The sequence below is a fragment of the Pseudorasbora parva genome, chromosome 10, assembly GCF_024679245.1.
Source record: "Pseudorasbora parva isolate DD20220531a chromosome 10, ASM2467924v1, whole genome shotgun sequence".
NCBI classification, from domain to species: Eukaryota; Metazoa; Chordata; class Actinopteri; order Cypriniformes; family Gobionidae; genus Pseudorasbora; species Pseudorasbora parva.
The window spans coordinates 8,833,960-8,856,157 of record NC_090181.1 but is presented as its reverse complement, the minus strand read 5'-3'; the positions used below and the strand labels follow the sequence as shown (position 1 = coordinate 8,856,157).

General features: G+C 38.6%; 2 protein-coding genes and 1 long non-coding RNA gene across 5 annotated transcripts in view; 1 reads left to right on the top strand and 2 right to left on the bottom strand.

Moving 5' to 3' along the window:
- The first annotated feature begins 4,600 nt into the window (after positions 1-4,600).
- On the top strand, positions 4,601-12,946 carry entpd5a (ectonucleoside triphosphate diphosphohydrolase 5a). The gene is made up of 13 exons (XM_067455063.1): positions 4,601-5,220; positions 6,000-6,079; positions 6,649-6,792; positions 7,297-7,372; positions 7,937-7,972; positions 8,066-8,154; positions 8,240-8,319; positions 8,413-8,474; positions 8,608-8,709; positions 9,824-9,967; positions 10,054-10,110; positions 11,312-11,427; positions 11,596-12,946. Exons 1-13 carry the CDS (start codon positions 4,938-4,940, stop codon positions 11,677-11,679), a joined length of 1,353 nt encoding a protein of 450 aa, XP_067311164.1. The 5' UTR covers positions 4,601-4,937; the 3' UTR covers positions 11,680-12,946.
- Positions 7,262-13,360, bottom strand: LOC137091006 (uncharacterized). Its single transcript, XR_010908007.1, has 4 exons — positions 13,240-13,360; positions 8,684-8,718; positions 8,053-8,143; positions 7,262-7,397 (listed from the first exon to the last, which is right to left on the bottom strand). It is a non-coding gene; the product is annotated as an uncharacterized lncRNA (long non-coding RNA).
- A 1,374-nt stretch (positions 13,361-14,734) lies between these two features.
- coq6 (coenzyme Q6 monooxygenase) overlaps positions 14,735-22,198 on the bottom strand; it is a 48,134-nt gene continuing 40,670 nt past the window's right edge. For all 3 annotated transcript variants that reach the window (XM_067455055.1, XM_067455054.1, XM_067455053.1), the window contains exons 5-12: positions 21,500-21,630; positions 21,280-21,387; positions 21,082-21,144; positions 20,829-20,936; positions 18,101-18,303; positions 17,181-17,296; positions 15,830-15,996; positions 14,735-15,075 (exon numbers count right to left, since the gene is read on the bottom strand). In XM_067455055.1, coding sequence (XP_067311156.1) covers positions 15,046-15,075; positions 15,830-15,996; positions 17,181-17,296; positions 18,101-18,303; positions 20,829-20,936; positions 21,082-21,144; positions 21,280-21,387; positions 21,500-21,630 — 926 coding nt within the window. In that variant the 3' untranslated portion in view covers positions 14,735-15,045. The remainder of the gene's footprint in view (positions 15,076-15,829; positions 15,997-17,180; positions 17,297-18,100; positions 18,304-20,828; positions 20,937-21,081; positions 21,145-21,279; positions 21,388-21,499; positions 21,631-22,198) is intronic.

The following is a 22,198-nucleotide window of genomic DNA, read 5'->3' as shown; positions in this document are numbered from 1 at the left end:
ACATAACACCTATAAGCATTGCTGCAGACCATGTACACTCTTTCATGGAAATGGTATTCCTTGGTGGCTGTGGCCTCTTTCAGCAGGATAATGCTCCTGCCACAAAGCAAAAAATGGTTCAGGAATAGTTTGAGGAGCACAACGATGAGTTTGAGGTGTTGACTTGGCGTCCAAATTCCCCAGATCTCAATCCAATCGAGCATCTGTGGGATGTGCTGAACAAACAAGGCCCCACCTTGCAACTTACAGGACTTAAAGAATCTGTTGCTAACATCTTGGTGCCAGATACCATGGCACACCTTAAGAGGTCTAGTGGAGTCCGTGCCTCGACGGGTCAGGGCTGTTTTTGCAGCACAATATTAGGAATGTCATAATGTTATGTCTGATCAGTGTATGTAGACTGTACAATGATGACACCTATTGAATTGTAGGCTATGACACAATATAGAAGTATACAACATGGATGCAGTCATGACTAGGGTACCAATTTTGCAAATGGAACTTGTGGTAAGTAGTTTTAAGTTTTAGCACCATGTGGCCTTAATCAATACGTTTCAGGTTTTTTTATTGGCTAATCAGTAGACGAATGTCGTGGCAGAAAACACAAAATTTCTGACACTGTTCGAAAATTATCGAAGGCTAACTTTGGTCACAAGACAGTGACAACAGTCGTCTTTGAACTTTTGACGTAGGACCAACGTTTAGGAGCCACAACCACAGAAATCACCACAATAGGTCATCTTTCATCTGAGACAGCCCGAAATTCCACAATGTGTACCGGGCATAAGAAGCAATTATATTTTGTTGTAGTTTACTGATTTATTTCTTTGCTGACAGTACTATTTAGTCTTTAGATAGGATCTTTTTTTGATATTCATGGCTGTGATTAAAAGAGATTGGTTGCCATCACCCTATGATTTCCTGTGAAAAACTGTTCACTCTGTGGGGACTCATGTATAAAAAAGGGGGTCACGTAATGGTCGGTACTCTCTGTTGTTTGCAACACAAGGGTGTAGCCTTAAGAAACCAAAGAATTGTGGGGTCAGTGGTAACCGAGGCTGCATAAGGTTATGTAAGCAAAAGGGGTTCACTTCCAGTTCTTCTAGAGAGAGCAACTTCAGCAAGTGATTGACATGCCATTCAGCCACCAAACACATTTAAGATAAGCCAGTATTACATAAGATGTGGAGTAGCCACAAAACTTAAACAAAATTGCAGTTGACTTAGCAGATTCTCAGGGGCCAAGCTTCTAAAAAACAAGGTAAACTTAGCACATTTTGAATCCATCCAGCAGCACCACCCTCGCATTGCATGCCTTGTACTCAAGTTAGTTGCCGGCTTCCCAGCCGGTCATTTCTGTTCCGTTTTTGATGAAGCTGGAATGTATCCATAAAACATTCCACAGGCAGAAAAGGGCAAAAGAACATATGTCAAAATGTCAGGGTGTAGCTACTGTAACCTTATGGCGGCGCTTGGCTTTAAGTTCATATATGTTGTTAGGCAACTAAATTTAAAGCTAATTGCTATGACAGATAAAAGCAACCCCTCCATATACAAATAACCATAAACATTTTCACACTGTTATTATCATCAAATCTGTAATTACAAGAACTGGTCTCTTCATTAAGCTTTCTTGTGTTGGACTCCTCTAAAACTGACATTCCTTATTATGGAACTATGCCACATTATTTAATGTAAGATTAATTTACAAAGCACAAGTAGGCCCACTTGTCCATTAAAATATCTTTTAAAAAACATCAACATTTGCAACTGATGAATGTGAATGTTTTTATATTTGTTGGTTTTCTTGCTTAAAAAATGGTGAGCGTTCCAACCAACCCGACACGGCATGAATGGCTCAACCAATTGCGTGAAATTGGGGTGCGGCTGGGGGAGTGTTTGATTATATTGAGATGATAAATGTTTTATTTAGTGAAACTAAGGGTCCACAAACCATGCATGTCAACGCTTTTAACTTGTCACATGTTCACAAGTTCATGTTAATGCATTAACTTTTCACAATATGAGGATAGAAAAATAAGTAAATCTAAAAAAAAAAAGGTAAAAGAGGAGTGTTTTGATCACAAAATAAAATAAATTTACAAGTTAATGTTCATGAAATTGCACATTATCAATTATGTATGGAATTTTTGCTAACACTTGAGTGCTTTAGTAAGTGTAAAAGAGAGTCAGTATACTGCCATTGTATTGAAATTACCCAACATATATTAAAATATCTTTTCTGTGTTTTTAAGGATTTTGTGTTTTGAAGAATATGTGAAGATGAGTAAATGATGACATTTTTATTTTTGGGTGAACTATTACTTTAAAAAGCGATGCATATTGCATAATGAATAACACATTCAGTTCATTTGCACCTCACAATTTTGTTGTCATATTTTTGTTTTATGCACTATAAAAGTACTCTATTGTTTTGTACAGATTAAAGGATGCATTGCACATTCTGGGCTGGCAACGAATTCTTCCAAATTATTATTGTTTCGTTGTGGCAAAACATGTTTCAGTCAACATTGCACAAATGGTTTTGAATGTGTCAGGCTTTGGCGCTCGTCATAGCTTATTTTTTTTATTACATCAGTGAAACAATGTACTGTAATAGCCCTGCTTTATGCCATAAACACTGTTTATGATGTTTTGTGATAATTCCATGGATGTACAGACTGCCTTGTCAGTAATTGTCTCCGTTATGTGTGAACATAAGTGCTCATTTAGAGACCAAAAAAAAACAACAACTGAGGGTGCGCTTAACTGCAGCTGTAACAGTCACCATATTGTACAGTGACATTTGGCATTACAATAAAGTAAAATAAGTCCACCATTAGTCCAGCCTAAATAACAGGAATCCCCACAAAGCATTGCAGCCTGCATATAACTACCTTTTTCAGGAGAATGAGTAATTTTTATGACACTTGCAAGCTAGCCACCAATTAAATTAGCTCCTAGATGCACTATACTGCTACTATGGCACGGTTGAACGTGTTCTCTTAACTTGTCAGAAGTCGGAATGAGGGCCTGCACATGCATGCTTGGCATGGGAGAAAAGACCATAATGGGGTACCGCAGTTTGAAAAAAGAAGAAAAAGAGGAAAGAAAGTGTAATATTTTTAGTTCCAAATTACAACGTTGGAACTGTTGCTTTGCTCAGCCGACTGTCCGGGACTGGAATGGCATGATGGGAGCACAGCCACTGCCAAACTCCACCCAGGTCCCCTCCCTCCTTCCCTCTGCCCTCTCTGTGCTTCTCATCTCCCCTCTAGGCACTAAAATCGTAGACCTGGCTCCACCGCCCCCGTATTTCTGCGTTTCCCTGTCCCTCAGCTGGGTCTCACCGGCAGTGGCAGTGAATGCCTTTCTTAACTCGATGTGCGGTGAACCACTTTCATTAGTTGCAAGTGAAAGAGAAAAATACATGTCATTGTAATGGTTCCTTCCATAGGGCCTGAATTTTTATGGATTACACAACAATTCATCTAAGCAACCCTCCTTGATGTGAGACCAAGGTTCATAGAGTCGAGAAAACCCCTCTATAACTCTTCTGTTCAGTTCATGTGAGGTTTTCAACCGTCTCTGCTCCTGACTACCTGCAATATTTTTCTGTCAAAACCAATAAAGAAGAAGCTTTGCAAAACTTCCACCTAAAAATGCAATCACACATATGCTTTCTCACTGTATAATCCTGAAATATGTTAATATGTTATTACCTAGCTACGAGTCTTTGCAAAGAGGGGAAAAAAAATAGTCATTTACCTCAGTAACCGCAAAGTGTTTTGAGTCTAAAGTTCGACCCTACGTGTCCTGGGTACAGGATCTTCCACTACTCTGTGGGCACTGAAAGTACACAGACACAGAAGTTTACCATCTGCCGTGCCAAAATACCTGGCAACTGATGTGAAAACAACACAAGAATCACTTGTCTACCCTATGCTTGAGCTCTGAAGTTTAATGATAATAATGCCATTTTATATCCTTACCACAAACTCCTACAATTAATTAGATAATGTCTACATCTCTTTACACCTCTTTTAAAGCGAGCAAATAAGGGAAAAGCCCTATTTTAGAAATTACGAGACAAATAACTCAAATTAACTACATGTAACACAGAAACTCAAGATCTCAGTTAAACGGTCGTTTAAGATTCTTTAGAAGCCAGTTCATGATATAACTACTATTCTTGGAAAGGAAACTAGCTTGCAGCAATTGGAAGCTTGCATGAGTAGGTTTAAATGCTTGTTAGGAGAAAGAAAAAAGTGGTGAAGTAACAAGACTAGCCGTAAGTAGAAAGTAAAGCTGTAAGTTTTAATTAAGTACACCCATAAAGTGTATTTTTAAACCAATGCATTTACTCCTAGCAATCCAACTGGTTTTGAAGTCTTAATATATACTCTCTTTTGTTCTTCTGAAGACATTTGAGCAGCATCTAAGCCACTTCAGATGATGGGGGTGGGTATGAGAGGGTATTGCCAATTTGAACGCCTTGCATTTAATTGACGAGAAAGAAATGACACTCTTTAGCAGGTATTCCATGTCCATTTTTATAAGTAAGGGGAGGGGATGGTGGAGGATGGATTTCAGAGGGCTTGCTATGGAGAGGCTCAGGATTGGTTGATGCCGTTGTTTGGCATGGCCCCCTGCCAAGCACTTATGTCTTTATATACTGTAAACAGATGACCGACCAGTCCCGAGTGTGTCTCTGTGTTCACCCTCTCTTTCTGGCTCTCTCCATCTTCTCTTTCTTCCCATCTTCATCTTTTCTGTAGACTTTTGCTTCATCTGTACACCCTCAAGACTTTTCTCTTAACAAGACCGGGCAAAAACAGCAAACACATCCTCCTCCATAAAAACTCTTGAGTCACTTTTCAAGAAACCGCCAGTCAAGCCTTCAGCTGTTTGTAGTGTCGGCGTGGGAGAAAGAAACCATGTCTCAGCAGATGTTGCTCTTGACGGTGGTGTCCATGTGGCTTTTTGCTGGGTACTTTCTGGCAGAGGCAACATATTTCAACCACCATATGTACAACCGCTACCGTGCTTTCAATCACCCTGCCAACATGGACAATCAGCTTCCTCCAGAGGTACCTGTGGTGACGGAAGCAGTGGCCCCTCGCCCGGTCAACTTCAGTCGCACCTTTTATGGGATCATGTTCGATGCTGGCAGCACCGGCACCCGTATCCACATTTACAGGTTCATTCAAAAGGACCCAGGTAAGTCTCTCCATTTCCTCTTTTTGCACACTAAATGAGCTCTGCAGATCCCTAGGTTACTTACGTGCTCCTCTGGTAGCTAGAATTTCAATATTTTCCTCTCCAGATGTGTTGATTGTCCTGACTCACATCCATGCTTCGGTGTAGCTTAGACCATGAACTCAGAATGATCTTGAAGAGTCCCGCCTTGCACTCTGTGAACGGCTGCCCTCTTCGTCTCTCTCTCTCTCTCTCTCTCTCTCTCTCTCTCTCTCTCTCTCGCTCCCTCGCTCCCATTTCCTTCTTACTGCATCCCTCTGTGGCTCATAGCACCTCTGCTTACTGTGTCCGTGTTTGCCGTGGTTCATTCGTTGCATGGTGTGAAGGCAAACAGAAACACAGGGGTGGAAATAGTAAAGAGGGATGGAGAATGATGGGTAATAAGCAGCTGCAGTTTCATTTAATAAATCGTAACCCTGAGCAATATGTTTAAGATTATGGGTTTGAGCTGATAATGCAGTAATCGGTTCTCCAAAATACCCATCAAATGGAGACATGGCATCACTCCTGATGAGGTAAACTCAGAGCCTTGAGAAACTCTTAATTTGCCTGTCTGGAAAAATCTTGGTGGTCGCCATTTGTGGTAAACATACAATGACCAAATGTCTTTGCTCATGCACAATAACCTTTTAAGAGATGGAGTCAAGTTGCCCACAGTCCATTGCTAATGTGCACCTTTCTAATAGCATACGTCTTCAACGGTCCCCTATGACATTTCTGTCTGTCTCTGTGTCCCACAGTGGAGCTTCCAGTGCTTGACCATGAGATGTACCATGCCGTGAAGCCTGGACTGTCAGCGTATGCGGATAAGCCTGACGTGGTAAGCCACTAACTTTCTTATAATATCAGGGAACATGTTGTTTCCATAACATTCTAATGGCTTTGACTTTTTCCAGTCTTGTCTGTGCAGTGCAGATGGAGAAAGCATTTTTTAACCAAGGAAACAAAAAAAACCTTCTGTTTTTTGCATATGTATTATTAAAGAACTTGGGTTCATATTGTATTTCATATTGTAAAACATGTATGCCCACAATAAGTGCATTGTATCAAATGATTAATGTAAATGTTAGTATCAATAGTAGTTAAGGCCACCTAATTTAAAGTGGGTCCGGATATTCTAATAAAAAACATTCTGCTTTATGCCAGTATTTTACTGATGGCTTTTCTTCCCATCCTTAACCATGTAGTCATGAGCCAAGGACATTGAAATGGTTAATAATTCTGCTCTCCATTGAAAGACCTTGTTGCTGATAGAAAAAAAGAGATGCCAGTTCAGCTGTTTATAGATCATACTACTGTTATAGAACAGGGCTAGGATGGTTCCTTTGTCTTAACTTTGAGGAATTGTGGTGTATTTGCAATAATATGTACATATTCTTCATATGCTAGGGTGGAGAAACCATTAGGCAGCTGCTGAAGGTGGCAAAGAAGACGATTCCCAAAGAGGAATGGATACAGACACCTGTGGTTCTGAAAGCCACTGCCGGCTTGCGCCTGCTGCCTCAAGAAAAAGCCAAAGCCTTGTTGGATGAGGTAAGGCTTCCTCTCTTTCTCAGACAATTTGGTAGAGATACCAACCATCCCAAAGGGATGCAAACCACGTTGTGTGTGAGACCGAGAGAGAGAAAGAAAGAAAGAAAGAAAGAAAGAAAGAAAGAAAGAAAGAAAGAAAGACAGGAAACGTAAGAGAGAAGAGAAACCAATAGTGTGCAAAAGCAGCTGTTCTGAGGCTGTCTGGAGTTGAAGGAACCCGAATGCCTTTTGAATTATCGTATTCAACGCCACCGCACCAGCCGCACTTGTGGTTTCTAGCTTGCCCAGTTTCAGACAATTTTGCCCAAGATTGATTCAGTGCACTTCCAGTTGCCTCCAGATAAAAAGAGCCGGCATGAATTTTTATGTTGTAACAACCAAATGGTTTCTTTATTTTTTTATGGTGTACATTATAGAGGAAAACATTAGTCATAAACCCATACATTTTAGAGTTGAAATTGTCCACTATTGTTAATACATGTAAATTCTGGTTTGTGTCCATAGGTCAAAGAAATTTTTGACGACTCTCCTTTCTTTGTGCCAAACAACAGCGTCACCATCATGAATGGCACCAATGAAGGTACTATTACATTTCTCTCTTTAACCTATCCAAGATAATGAAGCACAAATGTAAAATAAACCCATGATGCAATGCACAGACTTTGAAACATCCCTTTACCCCAGCTTTCCTGTGTCTGTTTTTGTGATAGCGACCTGAGTATTTAATATAGCTGTCTGGATTAAACCTTGTCTGGAAGCCTCCCACGCTCAATATAAAATAATCCTCCACATTTTTAATTTAAGTTGACATTCGTTTCATGCAAACTTAGACACTGACATACTTGTCCTGTGGTTTTATGAGGTGTGACTAATTTCACATCTCAGACGTGTTTAATTACCTGGGTTGGTCTTTGATGGTCCCAATATAAGATGTACAGTATACTTTCTATGAGGACATTAATGATAAACATTCATTACTGTATGTACCGAATAAATCAAAAACCACTTGCAGGTGTCAGAGTTATCAAAAGGTTTCACATGTAAAATAACGCCAGAGGGGTGTTTACCATCATTTTTAGAGTTGAAACTTGATATTTAGATTTCAAATTCTGCATCTTAATAGCATTGATTCTCTCTCTTTCAGGGGTCTTGGCGTGGGTTACAGTCAACTTCCTCACAGGTAAAGTATTGTTAAAAAATATGTTTTTCATGGATTTATATGACTGATATTAAAGTTAATTTAACACAAGTTTATCATACCTTTGTATTGCAGGTCATTTGTATACTAAAACAAGGAAAACTGTTGGGATCCTGGATTTGGGTGGAGGTTCAACCCAGATTACTTTCCTTCCTAAATTAAAGGTATAACAATAAGACAAAAGTTGACATTCTGGCTAGTATGTTTTAGTATGACACTGTCTTACATTGACCCTATTCTCTTTAACAGAAAACAGTGCTGTCTGCTCCTCCAGACTACATTGCCAAAATCAATATGTTTAACAACACTTATGCGCTGTATACTCACAGGTCAGAGAACTTGACGAAACAACAGTTATTTTGTTCCTTTTCAGACAACGACTGACAATATGCCATAATTTTTTACTTTTTTCCCATTTGCAGTTACCTTGGAAATGGACTAATTGCTGGCAGACTGGCAACTCTTGGTGCTCTTGGTGCTGATGGTAATGAATAATAATAATAATAATAATAATAATAATAAATACATTTTTATAGTTTTTGTTTGTTTGTTTGTTTGTTTACTTAATGTTTTATAATTGATGATTATTATATTTTCTCACAACATTCATCCTTCAGGTCTTGACTGGAAAGTTTTCAGAAGTTCTTGTTTGCCCAAAAAATACAGAGAAGACTGGAGCTTTGGTGGACTCACCTACAAAATCGGTGGAACTCCAGATGGTGAGTGACCTGAGAATAGAATAAATTAAAGTTAGAATGAAATCAATGTACTTTTTGAATACTGCTAGTAATATTGTCATCAATTCATTGTAGTATTACAAAGTTGAATAGAGAGTACTTTTCCCAATCAATTTTCAATAGATAAAGTCTTACAATAGACATCTAGTCCATTTTTTTGTTTAATATCCTGTTTCACACAAAAATGACACGCTCACATTGACTTCAAGCTTCAATTGAAGAATAAAACAGACTTTAAAATTAATTCGATTTTACTTCAGTTAACTTCTCTGGGTTTTTTCCTCTGTATTTAGTGTCATTTCTGCCTCCACAGAAATACTAAAACAAACATTGTATTTAAGCGGAGAGAAAATAGTCAGTTCACTCAACACTCTTGATTCAACACTTTCACAGGCATATAAAAAAGAAACTAGATTAGTTACGGGCTTGGCATTTAGCCTGCCCATTCCTTCCTTCAGTAATGTTGTGGTGCAGATTCACATGTTATGATAGGCCTTGTTAAGCAGTCCATTTGGTTTCCAACTGGTAGACCTAACAAACCAGTTAGCTCCAGGTCATATGAAAGCTCCCTATTTGGAGCTTCCTGTGAGGAAATCTTTCCCAGGAGAATTTGTGGCAAACCCTCAAACTGAGCTCATATGTTCTCAAGAGGCATTCTTCTTGAAATGAACACTCTTCATTCAAGATACCTCAGATATTTTGCCTTCCTCTCAAAGACTAATAGTTGCTGAGAGAGAAGTTTCTACACAGATACTAATCTGTTTCCACACAGATTCAGGGTGTCCAACTGAAGTGAAGTTCTGTTAACAAGGTATATGGGACTAACACCGCTAAGCAAATATACCCTAGCACAGAATAAAAAACAAACAAACTGTGATTGGATGTTTCACACTGTAAGACTGACTTGCTGTCCAAATGTGCATTCTTCAGAAAAAACTGCAACGTGGACCACCAGACTTGATACTCATAGTCTAAAGTCTGACTATGTGAGACAGGACAAAGTTAGATTTATGATAAATGGCAGTGAGGTAAAACTGCTGCAGTTTACAAGCTCTCAAAAACAGGAGTATAAACACATTTGGTCTTTTATTTCCAGGTTACGCAGGGTACAAGTTGTGCTACCAAGAGGTGATGCGAGTGGTGAAAGGGATTGTGCACCAGCCCTTTGAGGTCAAGGGAAGCAGCATCTTCTATGCCTTCTCCTATTACTATGACAGAGCTGTGGAGTCTGGTCTTATTGGTGAGTGCTCAATGCTATGGAATGTATACAAATGCTTTATCTTTATAAATTATGCTCAACAAACATATATTGTCTCAATCTTTCAGACGGATCTCGTGGCGGTACGGTGGAAGTCAGGGATTTCAAAAAGAGAGCCAAAGAAGGTAAGACATTGGAAATTCTCCCAATCTCCAAAGAACACTCAGGTCAAAGTCCTGCCGCACACATTGCACAAACATAAACCCTTGGTGCTTATTTGCATTTGAGGTTCTCGACAATCACACTGGCTTCACAAAATGATAGCTCTGCCACCACATAAACATAGGTTGCGCCTCTCCCACACAAATACTTCTGCCTGCGTGTGTTCACCTTCTTTTGTAACTCTCCAACCCGCTATCTCAGCTTTTCCATGCCCTTTGAGTAGAGGATTATGTTGTGAGTTCTTGTACAGAATGTGACGCATACGTCAGTTTGAGACCTGAAACTGATTCATGGAATATGGCTCACTTGGTAGATTGTGTCAAACAGTAAATGTCCACAGAGAAGATTTATCACTTGGGGGAATAAGTTGGCGTCTTATGTAAGGCATTTATTTGTACGCTGACACTGTCGCATGGTCTCGATGAACCACATTTGGCACGTTGGTTATCCCAATGGCAGCAGCTCTGTGGGTACTCCCTCCTCCCTGACCGTGAGACAACACCTAATGCCCAATATCTAACTGGAGGAAAGGCAAGACTTAATGTCACAGCCTGTGTGGGAACACTTGGTATTGCTTGGCCCCCGTCATGGTTAGGGCACGTGTATAAAAATCATCTTTTGTACTTTCTTCCCCTCTTCCCAAACTTTCACAAATCACCTTGTCAGCTTGAGGAAAAACAAAACATTGGGAAGACCTGTTTCACAGAGACGTGCCAGACGGTTGTAGCAAACACAGAGCTGGTGCCTCAATGTCTTTACGTAATTTTCCCTAGACTCTGAGACACTGTAGCCTGACAATCAACAGTCTGTCTAACTAGATAGTGGGAGTCTTTTAGTCTTGTATTTTTATTGCCCAATTCTATACCGAGATATAAAGTGTAAATGATGCTTGTCCGTGCAAAACTCATTGCCATGCAGTTGCAAAGGTTTTCAAAGTAATCCTTAGTGCTAGGGTGTTCTGGGTGGTTGCTAGGTGATTGACACTACGTTTCCTAACGAGCCACCCAATTTGAGGTAAAACACACAAAAAGTGTGGGATGAGAAATGCGTCAAGGTTTAATACTAAGGCTTAAAGGTTTGTTCAAATCCTTAACTATAAGTATGAGCAAGAGCTTCCCACAGCAAGCACAGCTAATTATAGTTCATTTCTTTTTCTTAATCAAGTGTGCAACAAGATGACTAAATACCGACCGATCAGCCCCTTTTTGTGCATGGACATGACCTACATCACATGCCTGCTGAAAGAGGGATTCGGCTTCAAGGATACCACTGTTCTGCAGGTGAGTCCGAAATATTATATTTAAGAAAGTGAAACTCTGTAAAACGTGAACGGATTCATAGGAGTGTACATAGTTCAATTGCCAAGAGCCTAAATTAACATTCCTTGGCAGCACAATTTAGGCAGTTTTAGTCTCCCATTTAGATTAATGATCTACTTTTCTTTACAGCTTACCAAAAAGGTGAATAACGTGGAGACAAGCTGGGCACTCGGTGCCATCTTCGATCATTTCCACAACCTCAACATTCATTAAATCCTGCAGTCTTGTGGATACCAGCATGAGGGGGAGCACAGGGGAAAACCTCACCTGGTCAAACAATCTCTCCCCTTCTTCCTCCCTTATAACTCTTAGTGAGTTTCAAATCTGTCCTGCACTGCAGCCCTGTATCACAACGCTCTCCTCCCTAACCAACTAGACACCCAGAGAACTGTTCACAAAGAAATCACTATATTTTTGTAAAGATGGCCAGACCAGTCTGCTATTTCTACTGTATGTTTACATTTTTTCAGCTGTTGTCTTAGACCCATTTAAAGCTCTTGATTCATGCTGTTGTGCAGGATATTGTGCAGTGGGATACATCATGTAAAAACATTGCTTTGATTAGTGTAGTTTCTTCTACAGTAATCAGTTATTAGTAGTGCTTGTGTAGTTTAGTGCTATTTTAGGTTATGGTGAATTATATTGAAATTTCCATATAGTGCCTCTTCCTCTAGCACGTAACACTTTAACGTAGCCGGTATAGAGCTACAGCCATCGGTCTATGTTGTAGAATGTTAAACTGGGGATGATTGGACAATCAAATATAATAACTTTACATGGGCACATGAATGCTGTTTTAAGTATTAATGAATAATGCATGGATTTACACATCTGTTTGAATGATAAGGAGGTCTCCATTGGTGAGTTGTAGAGTTGAGGTGGAACATTTTCAGATAGATGTCACTTTTGGTGAAATTCTATAGGTGCTTTTTTTTATCTAAGGTCTAACCAGCCATGGTTTTTAACACTGAATGGCATGCAGTTTAATACACTTGCACTGCAGGCATTTTTAAATTCAAAAAGTATATAAATGCTTACATGGCTAGATCTTATTAATATTAATATAATGACTACCGGTCAGAGGTTATTAAAGTAGAAATTATTCATTACTGTATTTAAAATGTAGTTATTTTTACACCAACATGCAAACAGAGTTTAGAGTACCTTCAACCTCATTTATGTCTTTAAACTTTAGTTATTGTGTATGGTTTTAGGGGGTTATTATGTGGAACAGCGTTAAAACGTTGCTGTTGTGTGTATGTACAGATGATCAGGTTTAATCGAGCATCTGTGAGTTTATGTCAGATGATAGGTGCATACTCCTGACAGATTTAAGATCAGTGTCAGAACCTTTGCTCACTTGGCAGTATCATGTTAAGTGTGTTTTGTGAATTATTGTACAAATATTTATTACATGGATACTTTCTGAATATGCAGTGTGGCATTGTTGCATTTCTTAATCCATCAGCTTCTTTAAAGCAGCTCCAGTATACTGTTATATGTAGTTTTTCTACGACTGTATATACTGCATCATTTTTTTTTTTTTTTTTTTTTTAACAATTGTGTCATAGTTCAATTTATGATATGAGATTATCATGTACTGCCTTGCCATTATTAGAGGTATTCTCTACAGCAAATGCTATAAATATGCTTTCCAATTCCGTGTTGTGTAAGTGATATTGTCATGTATGAATAAAAAATGAATAAAACCCTACAAACTTAATCATTTATAAACTACAGATAACACGAAACATTTCATAGACTGTTGCTTACCTTCTCAGAATGAGATGAATGGTCTCCTTGTTGAACAAAATCGAAAGTTCCCTATCTCATCTACTCATCTAAAAACAGCGTTTACTGTAGGCGATTCAAATTCGTGCCATGAAGATAACTCGTGAATTGTCGTGAATTGTCGCGAGATCATAGGGTTAGTTACGGTGGCCCAGTAGTGCACAATACAACGACATTTAAAAAGCAAACATAAGTTCACAACACAACGAATTCAAGACACAACGAAAATAAGCCCGACCACTATGGGGGGACTCGGAGAGCAGTAAAGATAGTTTTCCTTGCTATTTTTCTATAGATTCGGCAATCTTACAAAGTTATAAATACCAATTTTAACAGTATGTAACTATTATATATCGACATATATGAATTCAAAACCACCTACATGCATTATAGCTGTATATTTATACTTGAGAATGCTTTGATCCACTACCACAGCTTATGACGCCTAAGAGAACTTCTTACGCCAATTCCACCATGTGGTTGAAACGTAATTTGTATTTATTAAAACCATTTTTAAATAAATTTTAACACATGTTCAAATTTAAAAGTTTCACTCAGTAGAGCACAACACAACTTTGGAATTTTTACATGAAATGTTAAGTTATTTTAATTAATACAAAATATATAACTTTCAACCACATGGCAGATGTCCCCTTAGGCGTCATGCACCGTGATAGCGGGTCAAATCATTCTCGAGTATATGCAGCTATAATGCATATAGGTGATTTTGAATTACTAATTCATGTCTATATACAATGGTTATATAAACTGATTGTAGTATTTATATCTTTATATCCTTAGACTGCTGAATCTATAGAACAGTGCAATGAAAACTTAAATTTACCGCACTCCAAGTGGTTGGGAGCATTTCCGTTGTGTTGTGGCTTGATTCAAGTGCTACTCATTTAAATGACCTTCAGCTCCTCCTCTCTTGAGCTCCAATGGGGTGGAGGGATAGTGTTGTGGCCCTTTAGTGAGCGGCCTCTCGCTTGATTTCATTGTGTTGTGGCTTGATTTCGTTGACATGTGAATTTATGTTTGCTTTTTAAATTTTATTGTGTTGTGCACTTCTGGGCAACCATAGTTAATAGTTAAGTAAACGGTTGCTAATGTGAACTTTATTTAATGATATTCGTAGATTATGACATAGGACATTAGAATCCTTGTCAAAATGTAGGTTTATTACGAAACACTTTTTTCATACTTTTTTACAAATACCAGAGTTCTGTTTTACAAGCCCTACAAATGTTGAGAAAAAGTTTAATAATTCATTTAGAATACATGAGGGCAAAAAGTTAATGTCATGGCTCTCAAATCTCATTACCAACCAAGAAGTGATATTGCATATAGAAAAAAAATGATGTTCTTCATAATAACAATTTCTAGCAGATGTTTTAAGTTTCTGACTTGTAGGCCTATGTTTGAACAGTCTAAACATTCTCACAAAGAAAGCATGATTATCCTTGTCATTACATAATTATTTTAAAAACGGGTCTTTATTTATCCTTCAACTTCAACTTTAATAACATTATAGACCTTTTTTATGCAAGTAACAGTCTGAGAAACATGGTAGTACATGCTCTATTAGCAAAGGCAGAGCAGCAGGACTTGCATCTTATATTTTATATATACATTTTCATATGGGTAATTGGAATCAATGGCATAAAAATGTTTCCCACATAGAGGAATACAATATAATTTATTAAATTTACACTTATACATTCAATTAACAGAATCTTCATAACAGAGATCCAGCAAATATCCAGTGTAGATATCCAATCTAGTGTTTTACTTGCTGGCATAAGCCATGATCTGCTCCTGTGGGTACAAGAAAAAAATAACTACAGGTCAGTGACATTCAGGAAAGTAACATTCATAAACCACAAGTGATGTTTCATCATCTTAATGAGGGAAATGCAGGTCTTCCCACTTTTGATAATGAAGGGTGACACACAACAAGTCCACATACACTAGGCTGTAACGTCTATAATAGAAAAATCACAGAATGTGGGAGAAATCCCTCAAGGCTTAAGACAAGTTACAGGCCCTCTGGTTGGAATCGCTTAGTAAAGGAATGAAGCCATTTCATAAGAGTGGCCTATAATAAAAGGAGTGTGAAAACACAAGCCAACACCACCATGCACAGCCCTGCAACCCCACCCACACACTTTCGGTAACAGTAAATTTAGGGCTAAACATAGGCATAGTAGTAGCTCCTGACCATGTAAATTACAGGCACGGATAAGAGTAGAAAGGCATGTAATCAGAGGACAAGCTGGGGGGATGGGGTTAGAAAGGGGAAGAAGTCAGAGGAAGAGTGAAAGAGGAGCCAAAGTTGTAGAGGTGAAAAAAAGGCTCAAGCTGGAAGAACAACAGAGCAAAGAGAGAGGCACAGATGACAGAAAGGAACGAGAGCACGAGAGGACTGCCACAGAGCTGAAGAAAACAACAAGATCCAAAGGAATACGATGGAAGAAGGGAACAAATTGTCCAATAATTTTAGAGCAAGAAATAAAAATAAAATGTGGATATTTTGACAGATTTGTGGGAAGAATAATAGACGTGATCATACTTTAAGTGGTGGCAGTGCGTTGGTAGCCTGAAGACCAAAGGTTCTCAGTAGAACCACAGGGGCGGCATTAGAGGAATACATCCTCTTCATGAGGTCAATGGCTGCCATCATGGGAAGATTGTGTCGCTGACGTTCAGTCTCAAACTCCAACAGGTGCTGCATGGCTCCTACAGTTAAAGGATCAGTGGTTAAACAATTTGCATTTGAAGTAAAAAAATTTAACTCTTTTCCCACCATTGACAGAAATTTCTTATCTTTCCGTGTTTTTTGATCAAAAGATTGAAAGAAGCAGAAACAAGCGACAACATAAGTATATGCAAAATAACAATAATAAACATTTAACAGCATATTACTCAAAACTGTATTATGTTACTGGATGAAACATGGACCCAGGAAGTGGTATAGGACTGTGAAGCTGTGGGGGTTTTAAACAATCTATGTTTTGATCATCATTCTGAATCCGGTCTGGATGTAGTCTGACAAAAACTTGATTTTTTTTTCAGCTTTTTGCTTAAAATGTTGCTTTCTTATGAAACTTACCCACATGCAAATGTTGATAAAATAAAAATTATTTAGTTAGAATAAGAAGCTTTTCTTTCTTTTGATATATTGCATGTTCAGATATTCTCACAACAAAATATTCTGGGGCCATGAAAATGTTGTGAAAATTATCAAAAAAAGATGGCGGTGACTGAAACGCTGATGGGGAAAGAGTTAAAAAGTTGACCTTTCTGTTAACAAAGTGGTACTTGCCATTCTGGAGATTTTCCTGTTTAAAATAAAATGTTTATCATATGGATGAATATAGAATATAGTTACTGCTCTTATTTTTACATATTTCATTTTCTGAGAAACTGATGTCAACGATTCCTCATAATATTTCCATTTGTGGCTACAAAGAAATTTATGAGCAGTTCTTGGCAGGAATGACCAGCAAAAACACTGTAAACAGGACAACCAGTTCTTTTTACTAAAGATCACCCCCAATATAAGGAAATGGAAAAGAACTTATGAAAAACCACAGATAGCTCCACTGGGCTCTACTGAACCAAAAGTATGATACTGCAGATATGAAATAAGATCTAAATATACATAGAGCAGACCAACAAAAGGTCTTCATGTTTCTTTGTCACGTTTCTTCAACATGAGGCAGTTCTTCACAATATAATTTATGAGTTTCTGAACTTGATTATGCTTTTCTAAAAATCACATTAGATGATTTCATCTAATGATCTTTATTAGAGAAACATATTCAAGGTGTATTTTTGAATATTTGAACATTGTCACATAAGTAGGAATCCAGTGTACATTTACATTAGACTTGACTCCTTCTGATATTGGGAACACTTACCAAGGTCTTTTCCATTAAATGCTGCTTGGCTAAGAACTTGTGTGAGATAAGCCACATCACCAAAGCCTAGATTGGCACCTTGGCCTGCTAAAGGATGGACTCTATGTGCAGCATCTCTGAAATTAGAAAGATCAGAAAACATAGAGAAGAAACATGACAGGACATTTGTAATTTCCTAAAATTATTTCATTGTGTTGTGAATGTGAAAATTGTGAATTTTGTTGTGAAACCCTCTATATTACCTTACATGCCATGTAATATCTCTAAGAAAAACACTCTCTGTTGTAACTGCTCGGATGTGGAGCTAATTACAAGGATGGATCTGATTAGCGACGGAAATGACTGCAGCTGGATTGATTTTAGACCACAAACTCACCAAAAAAGAGTGTTTTTTGGTTGTGAGGGAAAGATAACCTTGTTCAGGTTCTCAAAGAACCCAGTGTTAAGGGAACAGTGGATGCAGTTTGTTTTTCCGGGGCAGCAACTGAGTTATGCAAGTGTGTTTGTTTGTTCCCGGCAGTTTGATGCTGGATTTGCAGACTGAAAGATGGAGCTGTCCTACCGATAAAATATCCCGGTCATGAATCGGAACTGCAGGCGGTAGGTAAAACGGCATCATATGTCTGTACTAAATGTTGGCGCATAGGTGCATATAATGTAAAGAACACAAACGTGACTATTTAGCTCCGCCCACGGCATGCCACCAGAAGTTTCAATATTTTCTGAAAGAATCGGTACAGCGCATCTTTCTTTTTATAAACATGATAAAATTAAACACTCTTCGGAGATATGAAGGATACAATAGTACTCTATAAGTACTTAAGATTAACATGAGATTGGCAGTAACTGTGTGTTATGTCCCCTTTAAATTCTGAATAACAAATGCTCAAGATTAAATTTAGATAACTTAGTGAACATACCCAATGAGGGCCACTCTGTGGCGGATGTATTCAGTGGCATGACCCAGGCCTAGAGGGAACATAACCCGGCTCTTTGGGCCAATGCCTGCAACGCTAGGTGGAAGCTGACGTGCAGAGCCGCTGTCAGGCATCAGGACAGATAGGGCTGTCCGAAACAGAGAGCCGGCCGTCTCCACCAGCTCAGAATGGTTCTCATTACTCCACTGGAGAAAGTAAAAGAACACCAGTATCAATGGAAACAGAGGAATGATGTGTGCAATAATCTATATTTATAATATATTTGTTAAGCTCAAACTTAATGGAAAGATGAGCCAAAGTACAAACCGGACTCCCAAAAAGTTGGGACACTGTACAAAGTGTGAATAAAAAGGAATGCAATAATTTACAAATCTCAAACGTATATTTTATTCACAATAGAATATAGATAACATATCAAATGTTGAATGCGAGACATTTTGAAATGCCATGCCAGATATTGACTATTTTGGATTTCATGAGAGCTACACATTCCAAAAAAGTTGGGACAGGTACCAATAAGAGGCCAGAAAAATTAATTATGCATATAAGGAACAGCTTATTAGGTCAATTGGCAACATGATTTGGGTATAAAAAAAGAGCCTCTCAGAGTGGAAGTGTCTCATAGAAGTCAAGATGGGCAGAGGATCACCAATTCTCTAAATGCTGCGGCAAAAAATAGTGGAGCACTATCAGAAAGGAGTTTCTTAGAGAAAAATTGCAGTTGTTTGAAGTTATCATCATCTACAGTGCATAATATCATCCAAACATTCAGAGAATCTGGAACAATCTCTGTGCGTAAGGGTCAAGGCTAGAAAACCATACTGGATGCCCGTGATCTTCGGGCCTTTAGACGGCACTGCATCACATACAGGAATGCTACTGTAATGGAAATCACAACATGGGCTCAGGAACACTTCCAGAAAACATTGTCGGTGAACACAATCCACCGTGCCATTCACTGTTGCCAGCTAAACACTATAGGTCAAAAAAGAAGCCATATCTAAACATGATCCAGAAGAGCAGGCGTTTTCTCTGGGCTAAAGCTCATTTAAAAGGGACTGTGGCAAAGTGGAAAACTGTTCTGTGGTCAGCCGAATACAAATTTGAAGTTCTTTTTGGAAAACTGGGACGCCATGTCATCCGGATTAAAGAGGACAAGGACAACCCAAGTTGTTATATGTTGTTATTGTATATCCAAGTTCTAGAACAAAATATGCTCCTATCCTTCTCAAACAATAACTAAAAGACAGCACCATAAAAGTAGTCCATACAAGTCATGTGCACTAATCCAAGTAGGTTTGAGAAATTATTCATATTAAAGCCCTATTCCTGAAAAATTCCCATTTTTTTAATTTTGTTGAATTTCAGTAAAATAAATAAATTAGTTTTTACTTTCCCACTGAAGTGCTCTCATCTCATTATTTGACAGGCTGCAGTAAATGGCAGTAGGAATTGTTTTCCAAAAAACTGCTAAATTTCTGCCTCAAAATGAACAATTTGCTAATGGAATGGTAAAAGAACCAGAAATGAATTTGGAACCAGAATCATCACATTTCCTATGAGTCACATGAGCAGAAGGGAAAGATTTTCACATAAAATCTTAAAAAAGCCTGTTCCTTATAGCTTTAGAGCAGTATACTACAAGGGGACCTTAGTAAACTTTTGAGGGGGCCACAGGATAACTTCAAATGATTTAAAATTACTAGATTATTATTTTAAAGATTAATATTATACAAACTATACACTATTTAAAACAAAAATGTTAAAATTTACTGTACTCACTAAATTGATTGTTTTTAATTATTATATCTACACTCTCAACTTCAGTCCTTTCATAATTATAGCAAAATAGTGGGGAAAATATCTTACCCCAGGCAGACTTTGAATATTGCGTTGGACAATGGGAGGCCTTCGAGTCAAAAAGGTTGAGAACTACTGCTGACTTGGAACAGAGTACACGAGTTGTATGGGCTACTTCAAATGACAATTTTATGGTGCTTTTTGTCCTTCTTGGATCATGACAGACTCTGGTCACTGCTGCTTTTTATTGTATGGGAAAGAACTGCGTAAACATCCTTCAGGGGAACACCGCAATTTAAAAAAAAAGTCAGTCATGTCATATTTGAATGACATGAAGGCAAGTAAATTATGACACAATTTTCATTTAACAACATCATCTTGACATCCAGATGTAAACTATACCTTCTTCCTTTTGTTCACTCAAAGCTGTCTTAAAAGACAAGGCATCTTAGCAGAGATGCAAAAAGCATGCCTAATTAAAGTAAAATGCTGACCAGGCCACAAATTTGAGTTTGGTCTGCAGAAAAAACATTCCGTGGAGTAATGACCAACGCTGGCAAACCCTGGGCTTAATTAGCAAACCAGTTTTGATGGCAAGCGTGACTCAGATGCAAAGGCCTGTGACCAGTAAGGCCAGTAAAAATAGCCAGCTTGGGAAAAGAGGAGTTTCTTTGATGGAAACAAAAAAAAGGGGGTGTGAGGGTCAGTTTGAGGGCATTCAGCCGAAATGAAGAGAATGCAGAGCAGAGATATGACATGACATTTCAATCAAAAACCACTGCTTCATTACGTTATTCTACATACGGAAATTAACTTTTGTAGAGAAATACTGCAATAGCACAGCACTGGAAAGGTGTTCAGTTTAAGGAGGTGAACCACAAGTGTGGCAACAGTGTCTGCGTTTACTCACAAATGCAGAGTTAATGGCATCCACAAAGCTCTCCTCATCCAGCTGTAGAAGTTCTTCAGCGTGCTGATGACTGGTGGACCAAACCAGCGAGCTCTCTGTGTCTGACAACTGCAATGCAGACACATACACCACGTCTAGGCATGAAATGCATTTTCCATTTGACCACTAAGCGATATCATGACAAGCCAATAAAACAAAATCAAGCACAACTGACATCATTTACAAGTAAAATAAACACATAAGTTCAGCTCACGGGAAGCATCGCAATGGGGCCGGTTGGGAGGAACCTCTGCCAGGCCACGTTATTTTCTGTGGGCTGAAAAACAACAATGCAAGTTCATTTTTCTTCCGTAATATGATGTTTCTGAGTGAATTAAAATATTCAAATAATCTGACAAGCACACAGTGAGACGCGATATGTTTTGAACTTCAAAATGGAGGATTGTAATACCTCAGACAAATGCAGAACAGCGACAACTGCTGACTGATCGTAATTCCATTTGACTGTGGGGATGCCCGCCTCTCTCCGCACCATTGAGTTAGGCCCATCGGCACCAATCTGAAAGAGCCAATCACACCTACATTCAGAATTCGGAGGTTTTGCTTATTTAGCCGAGCACCGCTCTGTTTGTAATACCAAATGAAACACTGACTGGATATGCTCTACATACCAACAGTTTGGTGTGGAGAGTCTTTCCATTCGCTAGAGTCACCTGAACCCAAGGGACGGACTCAGAAACATGGTAAGGATGGGGCCAGGTGTATTTCACCACTTTTGTTCGGTACTGCACTTCAATTTGGTCTGGTTGAGAGATGAATGATAATCACGCCAAAATATCCTCATTACACATTAAATGCAACAGAAAGAGCATTATTCCAAATCTTGTTCAGTTCCAGAAATTGGAAAAAATCCAAACAAACATGGTTTGGCTGTGACAAAGTCAAAAAATTAAGGCTCATCAAACCGCCTCATAAAACACGAAGTTGTTTTCCTTTCTCTGGTTGAGGCCTGCTAACATGGACAATTTTCTTGATGGCTTTGGCAAGTCACCCACATCTGACTAATGGTGTTTATCTACAAGCAGACCATGCAAGACATGTGACCAGCTGCCAATATCCTGCACACAACATCGAACAAAAGTAAAGGAAGCAGAAAATCCACTTTTCTTAGAATCACTGGCGGTCTAGCACATGAAAAGATCCAGAATTACGCCTACGTTTCAGACTTGGAGACCTTTCTGTCCACGAAATTGAACACTAGTTCTTGCACACAACACGGGTGAGAAATATTGGCTTCAAGCTGATTTGAAGGCAAAGTAACGCATTGGAAAAAACAGTTGGCTGATGCGTGTACTTTTCATCTAGTACAG

What these genes read in the sequence shown, in the direction of transcription:
- entpd5a (XM_067455063.1), top strand. Translation starts at nt 4,938, where the DNA reads ATGTCTCAGCAGATGTTGCTCTTGACGGTGGTGTCCATGTGGCTTTTT. An exon ending in CATGAATGGCACCAATGAAG is followed by an intron (nt 7,373 to 7,936) that starts GTACTATTACAT and finishes TCTCTCTTTCAG; the next exon opens with GGGTCTTGGCGTGGGTTACA. An exon ending in AGGATACCACTGTTCTGCAG is followed by an intron (nt 11,428 to 11,595) that starts GTGAGTCCGAAA and finishes TTTTCTTTACAG; the next exon opens with CTTACCAAAAAGGTGAATAA.